At 40.3% G+C, this 25,747-nt stretch overlaps 2 protein-coding genes and 1 pseudogene across 9 annotated transcripts in view; all 3 read right to left on the bottom strand.

Annotated features, from left to right (window-relative positions):
• Positions 1-13,294, bottom strand: part of grh (grainy head) — a 48,024-nt gene extending 34,730 nt beyond the window's left edge. For 3 of the 7 annotated variants that reach the window (XM_065863050.2, XM_065863055.2, XM_065863051.2), the window contains exons 1-2: positions 12,091-13,294; positions 4,774-6,352 (exon numbers count right to left, since the gene is read on the bottom strand). In XM_065863050.2, coding sequence (XP_065719122.2) covers positions 4,774-6,044 — 1,271 coding nt within the window. In that variant the 5' untranslated portion in view covers positions 6,045-6,352; positions 12,091-13,294. The remainder of the gene's footprint in view (positions 1-4,773; positions 6,353-12,090) is intronic. The other 4 variants (XM_017074163.4, XM_017074154.4, XM_065863052.2 and 1 more) reach the window with 3 other exon arrangements.
• Positions 1,282-3,354, bottom strand: LOC136116515 (uncharacterized; annotated as a pseudogene).
• Positions 13,295-15,582: 2,288 nt separating the features above from the next.
• On the bottom strand, positions 15,583-25,243 carry Dhit (Double hit). Of its 2 annotated transcripts, XM_065863020.2 has the most exons (7): positions 23,450-25,243; positions 21,744-22,080; positions 21,510-21,518; positions 19,306-19,383; positions 19,181-19,242; positions 18,830-19,118; positions 15,583-18,132 (listed from the first exon to the last, which is right to left on the bottom strand). In XM_065863020.2, the coding sequence occupies exons 2-7, from the start codon at positions 22,070-22,072 to the stop codon at positions 18,048-18,050; spliced, it is 852 nt and encodes a 283-aa protein (XP_065719092.1). In that variant the 5' UTR covers positions 22,073-22,080; positions 23,450-25,243; the 3' UTR covers positions 15,583-18,047. The 2 variants fall into 2 exon arrangements, with proteins under 2 accessions (XP_065719092.1, XP_070850704.1); XM_070994603.1 differs by lacking the exons at positions 21,510-21,518; positions 21,744-22,080; positions 23,450-25,243 and adding an exon at positions 19,457-19,500.
• Between the last annotated feature and the right edge of the window lie 504 nt (positions 25,244-25,747).

The following is a 25,747-nucleotide window of genomic DNA, read 5'->3' as shown; positions in this document are numbered from 1 at the left end:
GGTTTCCGCATCGCAATAAGGAAAAAGTCCCTGCACTGAGCTACAAAACTGAGGTGTGGACAAAGTGGTGAACGAAAAAAAAGCGAAAACAAGCGAGTAAGCTAATTCCATTCATACGAGATCTACATAAATAGGTTGGGGGATCTTTTCAGCTATGCAAATGTCAAAGTTTAAATTCGATTCGAGACGATTTCGTCATTAATTATTATTAATTTATTTCACGGCCATCAAATATTATTGCACTTTAAGTTTCACTTGAATACCAAATTGATTTCCAATTTACGTAGGGGATTCTATTTTTATAACTTTATTAAATGTCAAAGGGCAATTTGTATGAGAAAGGAAATGCAAATTACGCTTTAGCAATTTAGAAATATTTTATGGATTAGACATAAGCCGTTGTTTAGCAAATTAATAATAACAAGAACAACAAAGAAAAATGTTAATACGGTCTTTCAGTGAAAATAAAATAGATATTACATATTCGAAGCTGCCTATAAATTAAACCGTGCAGTACTTAAAGATTAGAGACAATTTAAATACTTAAGCTCGTGTCAACCATTAATATTTTCGGGTATTACTAAGAGATATTATTATCAACATATTTAATGTTCACTTCAAGCCTGAGAATTGCTTTCGCTTTTCTTTTGTCTCTTTAATCGAATAAAACACTTGAATTGGCAATTAAAGAAATTATACGAGTTTATGCCGCTTTGGGGCGCGGTTGCATAAGTCTTCGTGCGGTTAAATAATGGATAATGCATAAACAATAAAACAATTTTATTGCCAAATGGCGAGAATAATAAAATTGTGCATCTTACATTGCTTTGCACTCAAGTCAACCGAATAATCTGGCTAATTCGGGGGATCGTAAAAACTTTATAATCCACTTCTGTTGCCCGTGGCTGCAATTTGCAATGCAATTAATGGAGCTTTTATAAATTGAGCTTAAAGCTTATGTATTGTGTTCCCTGTTGGCTAGTGTAATTTTGAAATTTAAATTTTATTGGACTTGTATTTCGAGGTATTTATTTCTACGATCAGTGGAAACAATTCTATAAAGCTTTAGTTTCTGAATCTTAATTTGATTGCATAGTTCACCCAGAAATAAAACCGTTCTCAATACCGTTCTCTTGATCTTAAGTCTTTCAAAATCAATTATACCTAAAAGTCTAAAAAATTAGATAATGTCCTACTATAGTCTCGAAAAAAATTCAAACTTAAAAATAGATACATCTCTAAAAATCATCTTGAGAGCACTTCCGTCCGATTTCAAGAACTTTTCTTCTCGAAATAGTAAAAAAACAAATTTTTTTGTTAGTACCAAACAAAAACCCTGCTGCACAGTGTAAATTAAGACGCTGCAAGGGATATGTTATGCGGTGACAGACAGACACAATGGAAAGGATGGCTCGAAACAAAGGTCAACTGGCCTTATACATACAGACTGCCATCCCCAGTCCGATCTGTCTCTGTCGCCGCTTTAATTTGACTTTAATGAAAACGTGGCAAGGCGAACACTTTTGGGATGCAGACATTTTACGTGGATGTGGAGCTGGATGTGGATTGGACCTGGATGTGGATGTGGATGTGGATGTGGACATGTCCTCAGCTGCTTATCATGGGGGCCAGCAAACAAAACAAACTGTACATCAACCGAGGCCGAGAGACCAAAAGACCGAGAGTGCGAGGCCACAGCCAAGAGCAACACGCAAGGTCCAGCAGCGTCTTCAACGGCATGCCAAAGTCTGAGCCTCAGTTTTAGCCTCAGAAAAAGCCAGGCCAAAAGCAACCCAAGTCCGAATCGAAGACGACGTTTGCTCGGTCCATATGCGGAAACGCAATTTTGTCGTTATTTATGGACCTTGCCGCACATGCAACATGCACGCCGGCCAAACGAACCAGCGATGTTGCTGCTGTGTCCGTTGATGTTGCTGTTGCAGCAGCAGCAGCAGCGGCAGCGGCAGCATCCTCCGCTATAACAGGATGGGACATTGGCATTAGAAGAATGCACTGCGAAGAACTGTTCTATTCCTCAACAAAATTCTTGGCTTAAAAACATTTGAAATAAGTCATATTTAAAGAAACAATTATATTTTTAGAACCATTTTGGAAAGTCTCTAAAAGATTTTAATCAATTATAATCCTCATATTTTAAGAACCATATATTTATTTATTTAACGTAGGTTAAGGTGATCTGTAATTGCCTTTTCACCTGAGAATAAATTAATAATATTATGTTCCTCATATTTTAAGAACCATATAGAACATTTCTATATATCTACATTTAAATATAACCTTATATTTTAAGAACCACGTAAAACCATTCTACCAAGTAGAAACATACCTCATTTTTAAGAACCAACAATTGGTTTATGCCTTATATATGGATGAGAAATACTGGTTCCATAAAATTTAACCTAAATATAATACTTCTGTTTTTCAATAACCAAATTTGTCCAGATCCAACTTATTATAAGGCAAGTATTTTATATGTACCTTTGAATAACGCGGTTAAAAATTTGTTTTAATTTTAAGGTAGACCTTTATAATGGTCTAAGGTAAAGTTTTCCTTATTGTTAAATTCTTTTATCGGATCTATAGGGAACATAATTATATCAAGATCTACATATCTAGAAAAAGACATTCTTCAATATTTCTATCTGGTAAGGTTTCAGATACCCGCGTTCCCTTCTAAACATTTTATAGCTCCCATCTCATTTAATCCTTTATAGGATTAATCGAAAATCCTATTTGTAGATAGATGCTAATCAAGAATCAGGCATTCCCTCAACATTTTTTCCCTGTGTAAGAATATAGGAGGAGGCTGAGGAGGAGTCTGATGTGGCTGCAGATGCAGATGCGATGGCGATGGCGTTGCAGATGTCCGAGTGGCCAACGATGCAGCGATCCAACGATCCGAGTGGCAAGGCGATCCATGCAGATGACGATGACTTAGTTGCCAAGCTCCGAGGCGGCACCTTGCTCAAGGAGGCTGCGCTTGCATCTCACCTCGCTAACGGTTCTCTATTAGATTAATTTATATTCAAATTTTTATTACCCGCGCATACCACCGCTCGACGTCGACTGCTCTGAAATGAATTGCCAAGCGGATCGCTGGATGGTGGATGGAAATGGAGGATGGCGGATGGCGGATGGAGGATGGAGGATGGTGGATGAGGGTTTCCGTGGAGGAGCCTGAGCCTGGTGCTGGATCTGGGTGTTATTAGCTCGCCTACTTGCACATTCGATGCACGCCAGAATGCCAAAGTTGCTGTTGCTGTTATTGTTGCTGTTGCTGTTGCAGGGGCAGCAATAACGTATAGAAGAAACAGTTACAACGGAAGCTGTCATTCCACTGGGGGAATGGAGGATGGAGCATGGTCTATGGAGTTTAGAGCTAGCAGCTTGGGGATTCGGGGAATGGGAATGGGTATGGGCATGTATGAGGACTCCGGCCTGAACTCAATGTTTGGTTAATGGAAGGGGGAAATCGAGAATGCGCTGGCGTTGCATTTGCCGTTGTTGCTGCTGCTGCTGCTGATGCCGCTGCAACAGTGATGTTGCTGTTGCAGCAATGTTGCTGCCGTTGCCGGTTGGCCTATCCTATCGCAATAATTAACAGTAAAATGCGCGCGGCAAAGAGCGGTTAATTCAAATGCATGAGAAATGCAAATGACAAACATTGATTTGAAAGGACCACGACTCGAGGGGGATTCAAACCGAGTCGAAACTAAAACTCTGCTGTCCCCAATTAAGATGTTGATGTGGTAACGCAGCAGCAGCAGCAACAGCAGCAACAGCAACTCAAATCTCCAGCTGCAACTGGCCGCCATGACGAAGGCAATTAGTCGAGATTTATGTTGCCGATAGAACAGCGCTCAATGAATAGTTGAGTGGGCTGGACTGGGTTAAGGATATTAACCGGAACATAGGCTCAACAGTAGATATAAGATCTTACTGAATATTTGAGAGATCATTTTAAGACATTCTCTAAGTTCTCTTTTTTGGGAGGAATAGAAAAAATATTCATAAAGTATTCCAAATGTTACCTATGTAACCGTTTCTATTATAAAAATTTTAGATGAGCTTTAAAACAAATTGTACCATATCTTCATTCAAGGATGTATACTATTTAGTTCGAGTGCTAGAAACTTGTACTCTAAATTGTATAAATATTAAAGATGTTGTTGGATACAAAATATTGAATGATCTTAAAAGTGATTTTAAAGGATTTTTCAATCCTATGTCATAATATCTTTCCCTTAAATGTTAAGACACATATCGTTGTCACGTATTGAATGATTAAATATATATTATCAAACTGCAGCTTTACAATAAAGTGTCAGGATCATTTTATAGTTTCATAATGTAAAATAGATATTCGATTCCGTTTTTAAAAATACTACAAGGGGTAACGTTGACCTAAAACTTCGTGAGCTAATCGAGAAAGTCATGTTTAAACTGATGTATCTAAAAATATAGGTTCTTTGCAATTTTAAACATATATCCTAATCATCAAGAAGTTCATAAATATAATTTCCTAAAAATGAATATTCCAAGGAAAGGTAACAAGTCTAATGTAGCAAGTAAGTATTCTTTGTTTCCCAACTTTTAACCCTTTCAAGTACCAATTTAGCCACTAATTAAGGAGCACAGCTCAATGGATTCGAGCACAATACCGAACCACTTGGCAACCCTTTCCCATAAACATAAAGCTACTACCCCATTACCACTCATTAGGCAAAACGCCCCTTGTGGGCAATTACTCACCTCTGCAGATGCTCCTCGACTCCCGCTGGCAAGGCGCCGTCGGACACGATGTAGACGGGCTGTCCGCCGGCTCCGGTGGTGGTGGCATAGGGGAGACCCGCCTGGACCACCACTTGGCCATCGGACACCAGACTGCTGATGTCGCCGCCCGAATACAGTTCCAGTCCCTTCTGATCCGTGGTGGAGTAGATCACCGTCTTGCTGCCATCGTTGTAGATCAGATCTATGTGCTTATCAGATTGATATAGATCAGGATCCAGTTTTTGGGGTACCGCCAGGTGGGGTAGTTGCTTCACATTCACATTCACACCATTCGGATCCGAGGTGGTGTAGATGATGGATCCTCCTGCTGCAGCCGCGGCAGCCGCATGCTTCTTGTGATCCTCATAGATGTCCGCCTCCGTCTTGATCACATTCGAGTCATTGCCACCACTGTAGTGCAGCACAGAGGCGTCCAGCGGCAGGGGTGAGGTCTGATAGACAGCCTGCCCATGATCGTTGTTCATCTTCTGGGCCTGATTGTACATGGCCGTGGCCACGGCATTATCGTTGGGCATCAGCTTGGAGGGATCGCTGACGATCCGGGTGAGGATGTGCTCACCAGCCTCGTTGCGCGACAGGATGTGATGCTCCCCGTTGATGATCTCCCGCGAGATGATCTGCTGCTGCTCCCCGTTGGGTCCCACCACACGGATGATCTGATTCTCATCGAACTCGATCTTGGCCAGCGGCTGGTGCTCCGCCTGCTGCTGCTGCTGCTGTTGCTGCTGCGCCTGGTTGCCCATTTGGGCCGCAATCCGAGCATCGATGGCATGACCTTCATCCGAGTTATTGCCACCTCCTCCATCTGGAGGCATTACCACCTTGGGGGTTTCATAGATAAAGACTGCCTCTTTATCATAGAGTTTCGAGTTATCCGTGTGCAGATCCAGGACATTCACATTCGTCATGGTCGCCAATTCCGGCTGTGGTGAGTCTGGGGATCGGTGCATGGTGGTCAGGAGCGGTACTCCGTTGGGCGCCAGTGGTGAACTGTTGTTATTGGAATTACCCCCTCCTCCGCCGCCGTTGCCGCCGCCACTGCCCTGCTGGATGGGCGAAAGGGAGGCGTCACTGAGGATTCCCACACCTACGCCCACTCCAAGGCGATTGTGGGAGTGCTGGTGCAACTGGTGGGCGTGCCCGTGACCGTGGGCGTGGCCGTGGGCGTGGCCGGACAGCGAGAGCTCGTTGGACGTGATTACGCTCGTTGTGGCGGTGGATGTGGACATTATTTGCGATAGCTTCGGCTTACTGAACTAATTTGAACTGGATTCCGGATTGCACTAGGACTTGGTCGTCTTGGTCTGATCATCGATTCTGCGATCCCCTGTGGTGGTTGTTGCTATTGCTGGCAAGTATAAACATAATAAATATCACTTGTGTGTATCAACGGATTGATTGATGGAAGGCACTTTGTGGTTTTGTTCTTTAAGTTCTTTTCGGTTCCGGTTAGTTGCTCTTGGTCTTTCGTTGTCGTTGTTTCAATTACCGCATTCTATGGCACTAAGGAACTTCCCTCGCTTCGTTCTCAGCTCAGCTGCAATTAGACAATGCAGAAAGAAACAATGGTTATAATTAGTATAGCAGGTGAGAAAGTAAGATAAAGATTTAGCCTAGTTCGGTTTGTGAGGTGGAAGAAAGCCAAGGCTGAAGAACTGTCTTCATTAACAAAAGAATGGTGTAAACTGCTGTTGAGCTAAATAGTATTTTTAGCGCCTAAGGGGGAGAGGTATTTACTTCAAACTCTTTAAAAGAAACAAAAATTAATTGCTAAAGAAGAACTAGAATGGAAATCCGTCATAAAACATTATTTCCCAATCAAATTACTCTCAAACACATTTAAAAGTAAAAAAAAAAAAATAAACTGTAAATAAAAAAAATAATTATAGGTCCATTTTTAAATTTCCCATTATTTATAAACATGTTCTTCCTACATAGATACTACAAAGTTCTCTTAACTTGTAAATTTCTAAATAGTCTTTGGCCTTGAAAGTGAGGTATCTTTTAAAGGCTTACGACACCCTGATATAAACAAAAGTCTCAAAATAAATATGATAGCATTTTTTTAAGCAACCAAAAATAATACATGGAAAGTAATATTATTTTTAATAGTTTCCTTGGAAGTAATCAGCAAATTGTCTGGGTGGTCCTAGCCCCTCGTTTAAGTACCGTAAATACAGTGTGAATCATACCCCTGCTATAAGGTGTTTTCCATTTGGCAACCTCCACCTCCCTGCCCCTCGTAAAAGCAACAATAAAAGTGGCAGTGTCTGGCGGCAGTCTGCTTGGCGCCCCTTGGGCACCCCCTCCGCCCCTCCGCCCCTGTCTTCAATGCAGTTCACACACACACCCCCAACTCAAAAAAATAAAAGGCAAACATAAGCGGAAGAGCCAGCGGAACGGGTTCAAACGACGAGCGCGATTTGCAAGCACACACAACAAACAAACAAACAAACAAAGGGGGGCAAACACAAAACAACGCGGCACAACAAAAAAAAATTGGAAAGACGGAAAAAAATAAATAAGCCGACTTGGCCTGAACACACGTGCTCGTCGAACTAGTTTGACTCCTTCGCAAATGTCAAACGTGTAACTGCATAACTCAGCGCGGTTCATCACATCGGCAAAACAACAAAACAACAAAACAACAACAGAAACAACAAAGTAACAAAACAACAAAACAGGTGGAAGAAGCGTCGCTGCTACCGTCGCTGCCAGCGTCGACTGCTCAGCCAACTTCTCTTTTAGCCATATTTGTGTTTTGTTTACAACGGGGCTTTGTGTGAAAATTAAACACCGAGTACTACCCGCTGCTGCTGCTGCATGGCTCAAAAACAGAAACAGAAACGGAGATAAAAAAAAAACCAGTCAGTCCATCAGCTGTTAATAGTCCAGAATCTGCCAGTTAGCAAAACATGTTTATGAGGGATTTTGAAACCGAAACCGAAACTGAAACTGAACTGAACCGAAACCGAACAAAACAACATCGACAACAAGTTGAGAACAGGTACTACTCCACGACCATCCACCATCCACCATCCACCGTCCACCGTCCGCCATCCACACTCCGAACCAAACCATATAAACACCATCCATACACACCGGTAGCAGCCCCTCAATCCTTGACCTAATCCAGAAGGCTGACTTTCTGGTTCCCAGCCACGCCTGGCCCAGGTTCAGGTCCAGGTTCAGCCTGAGACTCAGATTCAGGTCCAGGTGCAGGTCCAGGTCCAGGTTTAGTCCCCCCCCCCCCATACATATTGTTGTTTGATGATAAAGCCGAAAAAAAAAATTACGAATGCTGCTGCAGAGTTCACTGCTGGGATGTGGATGTTTGGATGTTGTGGATAAACCCGTTTTGTCAGCCCAAGACAAGCCGGCGAGTTCAACCCGACGATCTCGGGGGCTCCTCGGGCCCGGTTCCGTTAGTAGGTGAGGTCAGTGTCATGCGGCGGCGGCGGCGGCGGCGTGTGTCTGCCTTATAGACTAGTTTTTGGCACACCGCACAGACCATCAAAATCTCAAAGTGATTACCCAGCCACCCCAAGAAGAAAGTCGAAAGGCAATTAGGAAACAATTAAGCCAACATCAACACCCCGACTCGCAAGTGATCCCATCGCACATCCATCGAACTGGGTCAGATATATGACCATCCAAAAGACCCTCGGGGCCATGTAGCCCGGACCAAAACTTTCCAACTTGCCGGTTGAATGGTGGAGATCGCTGGAGAATGGCAATGGAGCTGGCACCTCGAGCCGCAGATAGATGGATTCTGGCCAAAACCCATCACTCATACGGTGGGTGCCAAAGAAATCAGCAACCAGAGACGTAGCTGCTGGTATAGATTATTTATGCCCACAAAAGGGAAGCGATGCGGAGAAGATAATCCCAATTAATCTCACAGAGGAGATTTGTGGGGGTCCACAAAAAAAACTTTCTTAAAGAATACATATTACTATTTCAAAGGTCCCCCTGGGGGCGCCAAAAACATTATAAGAGATCTTTGGATCGTAACAATAACCGGAAGATCTGATTGTCTACGATCTAAGTAACCAAAAATGGGAAACCGCAAAAAACTTTGACCAATATATATTTTTTAAGAGGTATATAATTCTCATATTGCTCTCTTACAAGTGCTTTTAAGAACATATTTAAATACTATGTATTATTACGTAAGATTTACAACTATTCTATCATCATAACAAGTCCTCCAACACAAGTGTTGTAGTAGGAAATTAACAGGCAATTACTGTATTGATTGGCTAAACAATAAATCGTAAATCAAGTTTAAACTAAATAGAAAAACTCTTTTCTACCTTAGCACCGATAGATTTACGGCAATATTGGATCACTATAAGGAAATCTTTCGCGGCGAAAGCAATTTACATATTTATAACTATAGCACCTTGATAAATTCAAATTTACATTCAGTTTTCCTTGAAAGCTGCGTAGATAGCTTTTTATAATTATAAAGATCCGGAATAGTAGTATCGATAGATACTTTATAAGTAAAAATTTAACAGTTCCAAAATATTCGTCTTGTAATGTGAACCAAAAAGGCAGTTCATGTTTACCATATACAGTAAACTAACCCTTTCCCAAAACAATCATTACTAATTTTCTTCGATCATATCGACTTAAATCACCACATGTGAACATAAGCCCCAGATCTAACCTTTGCTCGCAGACAACGCCTACAACAAGATCTATGGTTATGTATTCTTTATTATCCCCCCATTCCCCGATCACCTTTTCCCCTTTAATACCAGCGATTTTGGATACACGGTGAATACCAAAAGCAATTCCATTTCAAATCCCATTAAGATTTGACATAATTTGAAATTTGGATTTTACGTCTCTCTACCTTACTTAGGGAGAATAGTGTGGGGAAGGGACAGGTGAAGAGCGGAGAAGTGGAGAAAAGACAAGAGAAGAAATGCGCAGCGTAACCCTAAGACATCAACGGTCAGAGCATCAATAACCAAAGACCGAGACTGAGGACCGGGAGTTGGTAGATGGTACACGGAGAAAAATATAAGATATATCGATTCCGAACTATTTACTTTAGCATTAAAGGGATTAAAATGGAAATAAATAGGTACATATATAGAGTAGGTAACCTTAAAAGTGCAAATATATTTCAAACTAGTATAAAATAAATATGTACAGAACCTAATTTTTAATAGACATCATATCATATCGTATGAACTTTTAACACTGATTTCATATATGATCGTAGAATACTATTTGACATAATTTTTAAAAATAAATAATGGTATTAATATTTGTAAGATATGTTATAGAGATATGATTTTATTAATATTTCAATTTATGTAATAAGAATAGAAAAATAATGTAGTTCAAATTGTTTTATAACCCTCTCTTGCATTAAAAACGGATTAAATAGTGAATAACTCGTTATATTATTTGTAATATTAGTTTCTTGCTAAATGGATCACTTATATTTCCTATAATATCACCTTATAAGTGATCATATTTCTTCCCGTGTAAATGGGAATGGGAATGTTAAGGGGAATAAAGGTGTGCAAGGAGTGGGAGGGGAGGGGTATGGGTAGAGGGTGGGGAACGGCTGCAAGACGGAGTCAAGAAGGCCCGAAGAAACGAAGAAAGGCTAAAGAAAAGAAAAACAATAAACGTTAACACGAACACGAAAATAAAATAACTCTCTCACGAAGTTCCCCCTTTTTTTGTGTGTGGGTTACATGTGCCGCTGTGTTCGTGTGTATCTCACGGATCTGAATGTATCTGTGTGTCCGTCTGACTGTCGTGCGAGTGTGTGTGTGAGCTGCGTAGATGTTCATTTTACTGTACCATAATCGCAGCCCCAAATTGATCACCATCATCAAAGAAGAAAAAAAATCAAAAAAAAATAAAAATAAAAATCATAATAAAAAGAAGCCGAGAACACAAGAGCAAAAGGCAGCTCGAAAGTCCAGGGGAAAACGTAATCACAAACACTGGGCAACATCATCGATTTTCGAACAAGAAGGCGTCGCTGCTGCAGTCGACGTAGACGTCGGCAGAGGCAGTGGCAGTGGCAGCGGACAGAGGCGTCTCTTGATCCCTTCTCGCTCCCGCTCTTTATGGCCAACTCTCCCGCTCTAGCTCAGCTCGGCATTATTGTTGGCAACACAACATAGCACAACGGCAATATAACAGCAACACCAATACCTGTAAGCCTTACCTGCCGCTGCCGCTGCCGCTGCGCAGCGACCACTTCGAAATACGAAATACAAAATAAAACCAAACAAAGAGGAATGTGTGCGCGAAAGATACCACCAACAACACAACAGCAGTAGCAACAACTAAAGCAACAACAACAACAGCGGCAACAAAAACAACAACACAAATTGAGGCTGGGACCAAAGAGACTTAGGCTACGTCTGCACAACATACAGGGTGTCCACTGTAGACGAAGGCTTTCGAAAGAACACTGGCCAACGGTAATAAAAACCTTTAAAATGTAAATTGGGTACCATTTTGTATCTAAAGATTTCGAAGTGGTATCAATAGTTCATTTGGTTTAACGCACTAAAATCTACAAAAGAAACTATATCTTTCAAAATTAAGGTTCATATTTTTAATGGATTATTATAACTTAATAGCTTACATGATATTATGTTATATCATGTTTATGTAAATATTTTTTAATACAAAATATCACTCAAGGTGTTTAATACAGTCTAGTGTTTATGTCATCGAGTTTTAAATCCAATTGAATAATTATAATTCCAATATCCATTATGAAACTCCGTTTTGAAAACTTATTAACACTAATCAACAAAAATATAACAACATTTCCGTAAGCCCCAATATGATAAACCCAATTTCCACAGTTCTAAAAACCTTATGTTACTTATTTCAAAACTACCCTTTTTATTAATTTTCAGAGCTTTAATACTAGAGTTTATTAACCTTTTTACAAAAAGGTTCATTAATATCGAATTCTGGTAATACTTCAAAAATGTTCCCCTGTACTTTTAACGGTACTAAACCATATAAAGGTAGTTTAGAACATGTGCCATATATTTCGCATTTATAACTGAGCAATAAAATCCCTATTCAAGAAGTAGGCCCAAAATACCCTCTTTTATTGCTCACTTTTGGGAAACTCCCTGCAAAGAGCTCTATAAGCCGAAATGCTAATGAGTCAAGAGGTGCTATTTCTGTCAGTGTAATCCCGCCATGAGCCGACCAGGGCTGCAAAAGCCTGATGCGTTTATAATTACTTCTCGGTAGGCTAATACTACTCACTTTTGGGCCGGGTGCCTTGAGCTCTCGGGATCTTAGATTAGATCAGGATGCGGATTTTGGCACTTGGTGAGGATCTATGGCACTCGAGCACGCTGGAACAGTGGATCGTTGGATCGTTGGAACTGGAGCTGGATCTTAAGATGGAGCTTGGAGTTTGGAGTTTGGAGTCTGAGGAGTCTGTAACCTGGGAGTCTGGAGCTGGAACTGAAATGTGGCTGCTGCTGCTGTTGTTGCTCCGTTGTTGCTGTTTTGCTGTTTTGCTGGTGGGTGCACCTTTCGCCACTCTTTGTGCTGTTTCTGTTTCTGTTGTTGTTGTTGTGCGTCTGGGGGCTTTTTGGCCTGGCTCTCTGGGCCTCTTGGCTCTGGCTTACACAATGCTCTTGGCTGGCTGCTTTTGGCCGCTTCTAATATGCCACTCTTTGTGGTATGTGGAGCTGGAGCTGTTGTTGTTAGTCAGTTTGTGCATTTTGGCCTAACATTCGTTGTTGCTGCTGCTGTTGTTTTTACTCATTTCGCTGCTGAACACTAAGAGGCGCAAAGTTGGGGGGCAGAGGGCGGGTCGATTCGGGGGCGTTTCGCCTGGCATTTGCGTTTTCGAACTAATAATTCGTTTCTATCTTTATTATTTTATTTTTTTGCTGAGTATTTCCACTATTTTTCACGCGCTTTTCCGCACTAGCATTGTTGTTGCTGCTGGTTCTGGCTGCTGTTATTAATCACTATTTTTATTTTGCATTTTTTTATTCGCTGCTCAGCTTTGATGGCGTCTCATTCCAGCTCGCACAAAAACACACACAAGCACACAAAGCTCAGCTCTCGCAGAGAGGCGACGACACACAGATACACTCACACGCACACACACACAGATACTCACTCACACACACGACGATTTTTTTTCGCTTTTTCAGCCTTCTCTTCCTCTTCGTGGCTCAAAATTCGTGTGTGTGTTTTATTTAATTTCGAAAAAGTTTAAGCGCGACTTTTTAGCTGTTTGTTTGGTGTATAATTTTATTGGATTTTCGCTATGATCGATAGGCACACGCGTGTGTTAACAGAGAAATTTTTGTGGGTAAAACCGATAAGTCAGATTTGTATATTTTTTAGATATATGTATATATCGGTGTATTTTAACTTGCTGACTTTCCGTGTGCGCGGAAAACTTGTCGTCGCTGTCGCTGGATCTCGGCTCTCGGCTATAATGCCCAAAGAGTCAATTGGAGATTGTTCAACTGTTGAATGTGCTGCTGCTGCTGCCGCTGCCTCTGCCGCTGCCGACGTCGTCGCTGGCGTTCGTGTATTGGTGGCAAGGTGCTGTCCGTGTGCAGGTGAGAGAGCTCTCGATTATTATTGCTTTTTATGGTTTCATCTCTTTCGTAACTGATATTGAGGAGAATGCCGCGGCGAGGCAGCGACGCCGGCAGCGCAGCGCCACTCAAATTCATTCGAATCGATGATGGTTGTTGTCTCTACACTCTACACTCCCGTAGCCGAACACCCATACCAAGGCGGGCGCAAGAAACAACACAGGTAGCCCTGTGTGTGTGGGTGCACCTGCAGAGGCCAAAAACGCAGGCAGGTACAAAAGACTTAGGCAACGAACCTTCTACTGCGCCACTTCACCGAAAGAGAGGGGGGGGGAGAGAGGCAGCGGCAGAGAGAGTGGGAGAGAGCGAGCTAGTCAGAGAGCCACCCGCAATACGATCAAACCGCTCCTGCTTTTCGTTTCGACTCCCTACTCCAGACGTTCATTTCGGTGGCATTGCATTCATCATCGAAAATTCGAATTCGCTTTCGAACTCGCCGCCTTGTTGTTCTGTTTTTGTTGTTGTCACTCGGCTTGTAAGCCGCGTGAAAGTGGTAGTGCAATCAGGCATCAGGTAGAGAAACAAATACACACAACGGTAAGAGAGAGGTAGAGAGATCGCCGCATGCCGAGAGCACTCACTGCACGAAAAGGGGGACACAAAATTGCATTTTTCTGATATTTGATATATGTTTTAAATTAGAGATAGGTCTCTCGCTTATAAAATGTATTCATAAAATATATTATTTAAGCATTTCCTTAAAAAAAAGTATAAAAAAGTGTATGAAAATTAAAATATTATTGAAAAGTACATATAATATTCCGTTACTCCTGATCTTGATAATCTTTCCATCGCTAATTTTTTGATTCCATTTTATAAATCAGTTGATGTAGTTGAATTTGTTTACCTTCAAAAAATTTTATAATGCTTTTATTGAGTTTCGTGAGCATACTTTTCCAATGTAAAAACTTTTTGGAATACAAAAATGTAATTCCTTATTTTCTAGATTTTTCTAAGACTCTTACTTTCTCCTTAAATATTGAAAGCTATACAAAACCTACATATATGCTGAATGCGATTTTTATAAAAAAAAAGTTTTTATAACATTAACAAAAATATTTAAATCAAATTTTAATTAATTAAATTTGATATATTTTCTCTCCGTGTGGCATACGTAAAATAGTTGTGCATGTACCACAATCGAATACGCCAAGTAGCTGCCGCACAGCCTCCGCCGTTCTCCGTCCCGCTCCACCGCACGCCCCCTCTCGCTCGCTCCTTGGACCTGGCTTTCGGTTAACCTCAGTTGAGCTCCTACAACCTCACCTCGACAGGCGGCGGCAATCAGCGCTGTGTCGTGTGGATCGGCGGACGGCTGGACGGACGGAGCTTGTGTGCTTTCCGCCACGGTAAAGGGTGATTCCCCTCCTGCTCCCCGTTGACCCCTCCGCATAGCTTCCTCTCTCTCGCTCGCTCTGGCCGTCTCTGTTTGTCTTTGGGCGCTGCGCACGCGTGGAACTGCGGTTTAGAACGGATTGGAGCAGCGCACACCTGGTTTACACGAATGTATTCGCTCTTCTACATCGTGTAAAGTGCAATTGTAAAAAATGCAGCATTCTACTGTATAATTTACATGGCTATTTACTTACTTTATTTATTCATGTAAAAATGTCTATTCGAAAAATTAGAGTAGTTTTCCACGCAGTTTTTCTATAAAAACATGTTCATATTTTTAGAATGTAAAGTTTTCAGAATTATAAGTTTACTTTAAACAGTAAAATACCAAAGAAATTACAAAAATTATGTCATATTTTCTATCAACTATTACCAAAAACATGTGTAATTCTACTGAATACTAACTGTAATTTTGAGAAAATTAAAAAAAATAATATAAATAATAATAATTACCATTAAAATAAACTAAGTACGATTTTGCAAAGAACGTTTTAAGGAAAAATATACATTCGTAAAAATGTATTTCGTTTGGATTTCATTTTATTTTTAAAGGTTAATGAAAAATGACTATTAAATCAGTATTGCATTATAGCTAAATTCTTAAGTTCGATATTTTCATATAGAACAGAAATGTTGATTTTAAGTGTAGGTAATCGAATAAATGTAAAAGGCCTAACAAAATAGCTAAAACCATTATATAGATTCCCAAGCACCCATTGACAAGCACTCGCACTTCAAGTTTGAATTTGAGTTTTATTTCATTTCGGTTTATTGTTGCAATATATTAAATGTTTAAAACTAAATTTAGGCTTAGTTTAATCCGTTTTGTATTTATTGATTTTGCCGTTTTTGCGTTTACACATTAGGTGATTTTTTTGTAATAAATTTAATTTATGGTTTTTAACTGGTCGAAACTTTTCACTAATGCTTGATTACGTTTTTGTACATATACCGCTAAGTAGTATATATATGCATGTATCGGTGTGTGTGCGCGTGTGTGTTTTGTGTGTGCGAGTGTGGCGGTGTATAAAACTAAACAAACAACAATCGTATTAAATGTACTTATATATTTTGTGTTTTTGTTTTTTTCAAAAAGTCTTATATCATCTGTCCGTTCTGCAAAGTAAGAAACCGAAGAGAAACATTCACAAACAAACATTCCCTCCCTCCGCGCGTCCCTTTAGCCAGGACATTGTGTCTAACCTGATTGCCTAAAATTAATTTAACAAACCATGGAAACTGACGTTGGTTTTCTTCGGGGTTCCGATCTGTCGACCTCTGTTTATAATGCAAAAGCGGTTGTCGAATTCTCAATTCCAAGTAGCAGCCTGAGTGACGCGTAAAAGTCGTGTTTTTAAGGACTAGAGCGGAAGCTTGTGGCGGAGTTATTCGGAAATAGGATCTTGAAACGGGTGAGAACTTTTATAAAAATATAGGAACTTATGTAGAGGGGGTTACCAAAAATCTCTGTAAACTTTTCTTTCTACTTTGATTTAAAGGTACCACAGATTTTTGGTTTAGCCCTGATCAAAAGGTTTAAAACAAAAACTGGATAGAGGACTGAAATTTAAGATATATTTACTTCAAGGAGAACTGGAAGATGCTTAAATGCTAGTAAAGTTAATGTTTGTGTTTGCGTTTCTGTTTCTGTTTTTGTTCAAGTAAGAGTGATGTGATGGGTGTGGATTGGTATCGATAGATGCATTAAAACTAGGCACACCAACTAGCTACGAAAATACATTCCCTGCTCCCCGCAACAAAGGTACACACATGAATCTTGTACTTTAAAAATATTGTGCCTCGAACACGGACAACCTAAGGTTAAAGGAAACCAACTTAAGATCGAAATTACATTGTTAACTTTTTGCCAGGGCTCGAACCGAAAGTCCTCCTGCTTGTTCTGTGTTTTAATACTTATAAACTCTTTGTTTTATTTTTTTATTTATTTTTTTTGGTTGTATGTTTTTAGTTTTCAATTCGACAACTTTCTTGCTAAAATTTAAATGTAACCATACTTTTTTGTTTCACTTCTTTTTTTTGTTATTTATAATACTGTTTTTCCATATATATCGTTTAATGCAGAAAGGGGTTAAGGTTGGGGAAACTCTTGGAACTTCCGATTCTTTAGAAAAACAATTGCATAATACATTATAAGAGGATATATCTCTGGCGAAGTTCTGATTTTTTTGTTGGCAGTGATATTGCGAAACGTTCTTCTTTCGACTTGGAAATCAGCTCGACATCGAAATAATATAGTACATGTTAGTTATGCGGTTTTTCCGGTTCCGGTTGAGGTTTCGATTTCTGTTTCGGATAAGACTTTATAGGGCATATGGTCTGTTGTGGTCTGGTCTGGTCTGGCTCAAAGTACAGCTCAAGATGGGCTTTATAAGATTTGCTTAAGAAAGGACTCGATCCTCAATGGGTTTTCATAAGAAAGTAGAAAGTGTTGCCGTCTGCTGTTGTATTTACAAAATGCTTCGATGTCATTACTCGTATGACCTAAAACGATTTCAAAACTAGTCAAGTTAAATGTCTCTATATATCCGTATATATATATATGCTGGTGTGTATATATAATTTTATAAAGTTATGTATGTAATACGTTTAAAAAGATTTTTTGTTTTGTTTCTTCTTTTCTTTTTTTGTTGTTATTTCTTGGAAAAAGTATTTCTGTTACGTAGCGGTTTATGATTACGTTTAAATTTACTTATCGGTTAGCGGGTTCCGTAATCTTTGTTGCGATTTGATTAATACGTCTCTTAGATCACTAGTATTACAATATATGCTATTTGTGTCGCTCGTTTCGTATTAGCTGTCTGGCTATTTTTGTTTGGTTTGGAAAATGCTTTCTGTGGTCGAACCAGCTCCTTAGTGTAAACAATTTATGTAGTGCTTAACTCTTTGGTTAGTTAACGACTAGAACGTAGGTAGAGAGAAGGAATCCGTTTCACGTAGAATGCATATCGCCTGGCGCCCCCGCCCCTCCAAGGATCCGTATTTTTTGGGGCTGCGGGCAAAACGTTTAAATGGTTCTACTAATGGTTACATATTGCTTAGTCAATTGCAGCAGCGGCGGGGGCGGAAAGTACCAGAGAAATACCAATGGAGAGCAACAACGGAAGTCAACACAGCGCAACTGAATACGATCCAAATCCGATCCGATCCGATCCGGGGGATCCAAGCGATCGATCCTCTCTAAGTGGGACTATCCGCCTTGGAACCGGCATTCGAGTTGTCTTGCAGTTGAGCGAGTGTCTTGAACTTTTGCGAGTTTAGGAATCTGTCGAAAAAGAAGGGAGAAATTAATAAAATTGCACATAATCACGGGTTCTGAAGAAGAATTAAAGTTAAGAATGGTTCTCGGTCCATTTGCTACATTTTGAAACCGGAAATCTTATAGGTAGTTTTTAAGGTATTCTTCTTCTTATTTTTAAACGCTTATTACTTATATTATTATTTTAACATTTAAAATTTAAAAACGGTAGGTTTTAAGTTGAACAATTTTATTTTTAAATCGTTGTCTTTTTCAAAACACCTTGATTTTCGCTAAATTCTTCTTTGAAAAACTAAAGAAATGAAATAATGACTACATAACTGGGTTTTCTTATTTGACTAAGACATTTTAAAAGTCACTACCTTAAGTAAAAACCATATTGGTAATTATTTTATAAGAAGTCACTTCTTTCATAGACAAAAAATATTGTATTCCTTCAAAGTTGTTTCCAAGTTTTAAAGAATTATAAGAATCCATTAAATTTGTGTGGGCTCTAAGCTTGGTATTATAATCTTGGCTTATTCATTAAATATCTTTAGAAGTTAGGTAATTATAGGGATTCCTTTATAAAAAACGAAGAAAGCTAATGCTGAATACTTCATTTTGATTCCTTATTTTCTCCTGATTTTAAGAGTAACTTTCTATCTATATATAACATGGTAACTCCTAGTTCCATCTCAAGTTTCACCTCAACGATACCCACCTCGGATATGAGTCTCTGTGCATCAGTGTGTAGATCTGGATTTGAGCTTCGTCGAAGGTGTGCGTCGTGGGCTCGATCATGTTGCGGTTGACGATCTCGCGGACCCGCGAGTCCAGCGACACCTCCCTGGGCGACAGGATCGAGATGTAGTCCTCGTAGATGAGGCGCGCCTTCTCCTCCACCAGCTCCGGGCTGCTCTCCTTCTTGAGGTCCTCGCAGGCCAGCCAGAACAGGATGTTCTCCTCGCTGAATTCGCTGCGCAGGAAGTTCTGGAACACCTTACGACCAGCTGGGAATAAACATTTATCAAAATATTACCACAGATCAGAAAGCCAATTTTCAAAGACTCACATGAGCTCTTCATCAGCTTGTCAAAGCTCTTGCCCCAGCTGCGGATTTCCTCCAGTGTGGGTCTGAAAAGTACAATCAGTGTAAGTATTTCCTTTTTTCGCACTTTGTTATTTGCATAAACTCACTGTTCGCCATCCAGAAATTCGGCATTTACAAGATCTCGCTTCGTGGGGGCATTTTCATCGGCATTCTTGATGGCCAGACTGTAAAGACAAGAAAAAGCAGAAGGGCGCTTGTTAAAAGTCGATTATTTTGATTTTACAACTCATCAATCACCCTTTAAAGTATACTACAATTTTGTCCATCGCTGAATTGCCGCTCAGCCTGACTCATTTTTAACTGGCACAAAATAGCATAAATATGTAAATACAGTGGTCGATCGATAAGTAGAACTATAGATAGGCCAGGTTATATATTAGCTAATAACCAATGGGGATAAATAACATATAGAATATTTCCAAATTCGGGATATATGGTGGAATAATCATGTTACTATCGTTACTTTGTAATTTAGTATTATAACGAAAAAAAAGCTGTATAATCAATAAAAAAAAGTTTTTTTATAATGAAGTATTAATACAAAAGTGGATGGAAGTGAGGATATGAAGTAAACTGAACACAACTTCAATATTTGTGAATTTCAACGTTTATATTTCGCAAAAACCATATAACTGAGGGTGATATGATATAATGATAAAACTTCCCGAATGACCACTGTAGATAGGCTAATGCCATATCGGTTTTGGGTTTCGAAGCCCGGAGACAGAGCACCGGAGTACTCGAACTTGACAAAGCTCCCTTATCTGGTCGACAGTTATCAGAGCGACTCGCTGGCCCAATACCTAATCAAAGTCACACAGCCGTACATATAGTCCTCTATATATGAATCGAATTATATGTGGCCAGGAGCGGGGGAGTGGGAACGAGGGAGGTCTTTCGGGGAACTTGGGGGTGCTAAGTTCTGGGTTTTTCGGGGTTCTTTAACCCCCCGTTGGGCACACAAAGGTGCGGAGGGGGCTGCCAGTTGGCGGTGGGTCGAAAAAGACTTTCGATTTCATTCACGAAAACATTCAACACTTGGAGGAGCTCCGCGGAGGAGCCGCCACATACTTATTTATATTTGATTTGAAAAGTGCCCTCCAGAGAGCTTTTCGCTGCCCCGACGACTTGCTCCCGGAATTGTGAATGAACGAGGGAGAAAGCGAGCGCAAGAGCCCACCCGTTTAAAGAGTGTTTCGCAAGAGAGAAAGCGGAGAAAGTTTAAGAGAGAGAGAGAGAGAGCTTTCAAGAAACAGCGTTGCCAGCTGCCAGGAGAAAGGCCACCTTGTCCGTGTCCGCTTTCATTTGAACTTCCCAGTCCCCTATTCCAAACCCAAACCCAATCCCAATCTGAATCCCAATCCCAGCCCACGACCATGTCGTCGCTGGCCATAGCCAAAGCCAAAGCAATAGTTAAAGCCAAAGCAATAACCATGGCTGTAACCGTGGCCATATCCATGACTGCACAGCGAGAAATTTGGGGTTCGGTTCTACAACAATACCAAAACAATAACTTAGTAATGAGTATTCTAAGTTGTGATGATTAGATTTCGGCATATAATTAAAAAAATATCTTCTCAGCGATTTTTGACTGGATATAAACTGTTTTAGTACAACCATAATTATATTAGAGTTACAATGGATAATGATTTAGGAAAAACGTTTTTGACCAATAAGTATTGTATGAATTCGGGTGTTAAGATGATAAGAGATAGGTGGCTCTATTTTAAAATGTTGTTATAAAGAAACTTTAAATCAGTGACTTGAATAAAAGTAGAGATGTGAATTTCATTATGAAATAGAACATTAATTTGAACGCCATTATTTTAAAATAAGGCCCCATATCCTTAAGCTGTTACGTACAGATGATAAGAGATAGGTGGCTCTATTTTAAAATGTTGTTTGAATGTTACTGATTTTAACATGTTGATTTCATAAAGAAACTTTAAATCAGTGACTTGAATAAAAGTATGGATGAGAATTTCATTGTGAAATAGGACACATACTTTAACGATATAGATTTAATTTAATATGGCCCCATATCTTTAAGCAGTTATTTGTATGATATTATATAAGGAACTGTTTCTATAAAAATAGTAATCATCACCTACAATAATTATATTATCAAAACCCAATATTTGTATACATTTTTTGTAAGAAAAATACGAAACTATTTTGGATTTTAAATTCTTTTTTCTTTAACTAAAAGTTCTAGAACTTTAAACCCCAGCCAAAGTACTTGTTTTCCTTTCGGTGCATGAAAGAATGAGTGCTTAAGGAAGGTACTTACCATTTGGCCCTGTTGTCACGGTTGTGGTTGGTATTCGTATTCGTATTCGCATAGGTATAGGTATTGGATGGGTAGTAGTTATTGTGGCCAAAGTTGAGTCAAGGCAGCGCGGTAGCGGTAACGAGAAAGAAATTGATTTCGTGTCAGAGGATTTGAGCGGTGAGCATGTAGGCCACTCTCGGTGGGCCTGGGCCTGGGCCAGGGCATGGTACACCCCGATCCACCGGTACTCACCAGGAGCAGGAGCAGCAGCAGCACCAGCAGAAGCAGCACGGCTTCTGCGACTGCGGTCGCTGCAACGTGGCCACATTGGACTCCTGCAGCACGTTGGACGTGGAGCCGACTCCCACGCTGCCGCCCACGGTGGGCGATACTCCGCCCAGGCTGTTGCCGCCCCCTCCGCCGACGCCCCCAACGCTGCCGCCTCCCCCGTTCCCATTGCCATTCCCGTTGCCATTGCCATTCCCATTGTTGCCACTATTGTTGGCGGCACTTTGCTGTGAGGATGCAGTCATGCCGCGCAATCGACAGCCACTGGGCAGCTCCGAAACGGTGCAGGACATGCCGCTACCTGCAATAAGGGAACAAATTGAATCGTTAACAAACTGGGTTGTTGGTAAAGTGATTTTGGGGTCACAGTGAGAGAAATACTTGGCGAGTATTCGTCATCCATTTGGCGTTCGTCATGCCAAAACGGGGGTTCTTATCTGTCCCAAGCTACCAAGCTACTTAATTGATAATTGTCTTGTTCTACTAACTGTTTGGCCGATTAGATTCTGATTAATAAACATGTATAATAATGAGATACATTAAAAATGCTGTTCTGGAATCTAATAAAAGTTATGATTTAAGAACTTCTTATTTAACATGAATAATAATCAGATACCTTAAAAAGGTGTTCGGATTCTGATAAATGTTATGATTTAAAAACTTCTTATTTAACATGTATAATAACCAGATACCTTAAAAAGATGTTCGGAATCTGATAAAAGTTATGATTTAAGAACTTCTTATAGAATATAATACTCGAAACCCTTGCTGATAATGTCAAATAAATGTGTAAACTGTTTAAAATTTATAAAAAGGATATTCACAACTTTAAATTAAGCCTTTCGAAACTAGCAATAGTTATTTTTGGAATATTTAAAAGCAACCATTTAATTTATATTATTATGTTAATAATTTAATAAGGCATTTTAAGGTTGTTTAAACTGGTACCAACAACAACTAAAAAAGTTTAAGCTTTGATATTAAATGCAAAGTTCTGTATAATTACAAGCATTTAATTTTAAATTTAATTTTTAACTTAACATTCATTCATCAAAACAATTAAAGGGAAATATGTTCGAGAATAAGTATCCCTTTAAGGAAATCGACATTTTTGCAACGTGAAAATACAATATCTCAGTATTATTTTAACAACCCCAAAAAAAAGAAAGTTTCGGATTTGAAATTCAACAAAAAAAACGATTTTAAAGACAATAGGTTAATAATAATAATTATATTTTAGATACCGATTCAAATTTTTTGGTTTTATTTTCAATAAAGAAAAAAAATTATAAAAAGAAGGTCATATACCTATGAACTATACTATACCTATGCTTAATGCAATTGCAAATCGATGAAATACAGAAAGTATAGAGAGGTACTAGCCCAATGTTTATTGGTTTATTAAAAAGAACGTTTAATATGTAAATATCCCTTTCAAAACTATAGATAAGATAGAAAATCTGGAGAAGTACTTTCCCCTATTCACCAGAAAAGTTCTATATTTCAGTGACCATTTTCGTAATTATAGAGAAGCAGTAAAAGTGTAAGAAAGAAAAACCTGTGGGAGTACGCCTAAGCTAAATGTCAAATGCTGATCTGGTCTGCTTCTTCTTCATATTCTTATTCCTATTCCGCCCGTGATTCGGATTCTGTTTTTCGTGTGCACTTACCTGCCCTTTGAAAGTTGAGGTTGACGCGGGCGGCGCTGATGGAGAAGGAGGTGGAGAGGTGGAGAGGTGGTTCTGGGTGTGGGGTGGTGATGGGTGGTGATGGGGCGGTGGTGCTGCCCCAGCTGGCGGACCGCCCACTGCCACTGACCTACCCACTCACCCGCTCGCTCCGGTGCTCTCTTCTGTTCCTTTCTTCGATTCGATTCGGCTTCTCTTTCTCTTTCTCTGGGATTTCCTTTTGGAGGGGGGTGGTGGTGGGTGGAAAATGAAGGCACGGGAGAACGAGGCCGTTACGTATTTATGTTTTTGCTAATAATTTTTTATCGAAAGTTCCCACTCTCTCTCTCTCTCTCCGGGCGCTCTACTCTCTCTCTCTCTCTCTTTCTCTCACTTAGTTTTCGTTTTGTTTTATTTTACTTTATTTTATGTTTTCTTTTTCTTCTCAGCGATTTTACATGGCCCAGAAATTCCAGAAATTCTTTTCTACTTTTCAGATAACCTTTAGAGCAGTTTAGTTTGGTATAGAATGGTATAGTATGTTGGTTATCCTTATTCTGGTTCCTGATTTCGTGGGTGAGCTAGCCTTTTTTTTAGCTAGGTGGTGGCGCCTACGGCATTTACATATTCCTATGTGTAGGATTTTCGGGGCGAAAATCTAGCAAATCCATTGAAAAAAGCCCCGTGCACCAAGGGGCACATTTCCCAAGCGTTACGTTTCGTTACGAAATTTTATGAGCAGCTGGAGCTGCCCCCGACGCAGTTGTTGTTGTTTCTCCGTGTTCCGTGGACTTTATTTATTTCTTGGGCTAGTCATTACACTGATATATACTTTATATGTATGGTATGGTACATATGTACAGTGGTGGCACCACCACATTGACACGCAACTTGGCTAAGTGGAGCGCATTGTTTGGCCCGTGGGGCAATTGGGGCGCATGGGGCGTATGCGTGATTTTACCCCTTTGATGTGCGCTGATGTTGCTGCAACAGCTGCAACATGTATCAGCTAATTGCACTTGTAACCCGAAGCGACTGCGATTTGGTCGTTGGTCGTTGCACTTATCACAAGTCAGCTGCTGCTTTTTTGTTCCTTTGTTTTGACCATTTGCCTTAATCTAGCTATCTAGTATATTATTATTATACGATTTTTTTGTGTTTTTCGGTTGTTTCGGTTTTATTGTCTCGCGAACGCTTCTTTCGTTCATATTTTCACTCAAACACACACACACACACACACGTATTTTCTTTTGAGGATTTTGGGTGGCGTTTTGGGTGGGCGGGAAAAGGGGGACGCGCTTGTACGTATGTATGTATGTTTTTGAGGAGCAGCGACGACGAGTACATACGAATTTTTGCCACTAGAATTGGATTCGAAATGTGTATATTTGTGTATATTTTACTTTTTTTTCGACCCGAAATTGTTTTGCTTTGATTTTTTTCGGTTTTTGGTTTAGATTTTTTTGGGGGTTTTTTGGTGCGAATACGAATTTAAGGGGAAAGTGCAATTTTCGTGGTCACTCGATGGCCTGGACTGGCATTTTCACATTTTCACATCACATCACATCTCGCCCTCGGCCATATTTCATTATATTCCTGCGTTCTGGGGGCCCCCGCTATATGGCAGCGCTTTTTCCCATTCGATTTCTGCGCTCTGCTCGGCGATTTTGGCTGCTCAGCGCCCAGAACAGAGCCAAAAAACAGAACCAGAAGCCAAAATCCTCGACAGGTCGATTCGAGCGATTCGAGATTCTCTCCGCTTGGGCAAAGGCAGGCGACTGATTTCCAAGCAGTGCCGTTTCGCCAGCTCTTGATTTTCCAATGCGCGCGCTCCTCATCCGAGAACCCCGAGATAATGGTGGGTGGAATGGGGCGAGGGCAGCAGCGGGGGGCTCCAAAGGTGGACTGCTGAGCGCAAAAGCTCGGCGGCATAGCTATACAGTTAGAATTCCTGGTACACACAGGAGAGAGGGTCGGTCGGTGAGCGAACGAAAAAAACGGAATCCGAAAGACATGTGCGCGAGTCGGAAGAAGAGAACAAAGCTCGGGACTCTTCTTCGCTCCACTGGAATTCCCCCCAAAGCTTTGGGGCCAAAACTTCAGCACCTTCGACAGGGTTGCATTTGGCACTTTGATTTTGATTTGGGGATCCCGTTCAATTCGGAACCCGGTACGTAAACAAAATAACAGATTCCAGTTGAGCGATATTTGTTTTCTTTGGCTAGTTTTGTTTAAATGTCTGTAATGTTTATGATTCTCTAGATTCAGATCTTTCGGTATCATACGGTTTACCGGACCTGT

This window comes from Drosophila suzukii, chromosome 2R (genome assembly GCF_043229965.1).
Source record: "Drosophila suzukii chromosome 2R, CBGP_Dsuzu_IsoJpt1.0, whole genome shotgun sequence".
NCBI lineage: Eukaryota > Metazoa > Arthropoda > Insecta > Diptera > Drosophilidae > Drosophila > Drosophila suzukii.
Note: the sequence above shows the minus strand (reverse complement) of the source record. Positions and strands in the feature narration are given on the sequence as shown.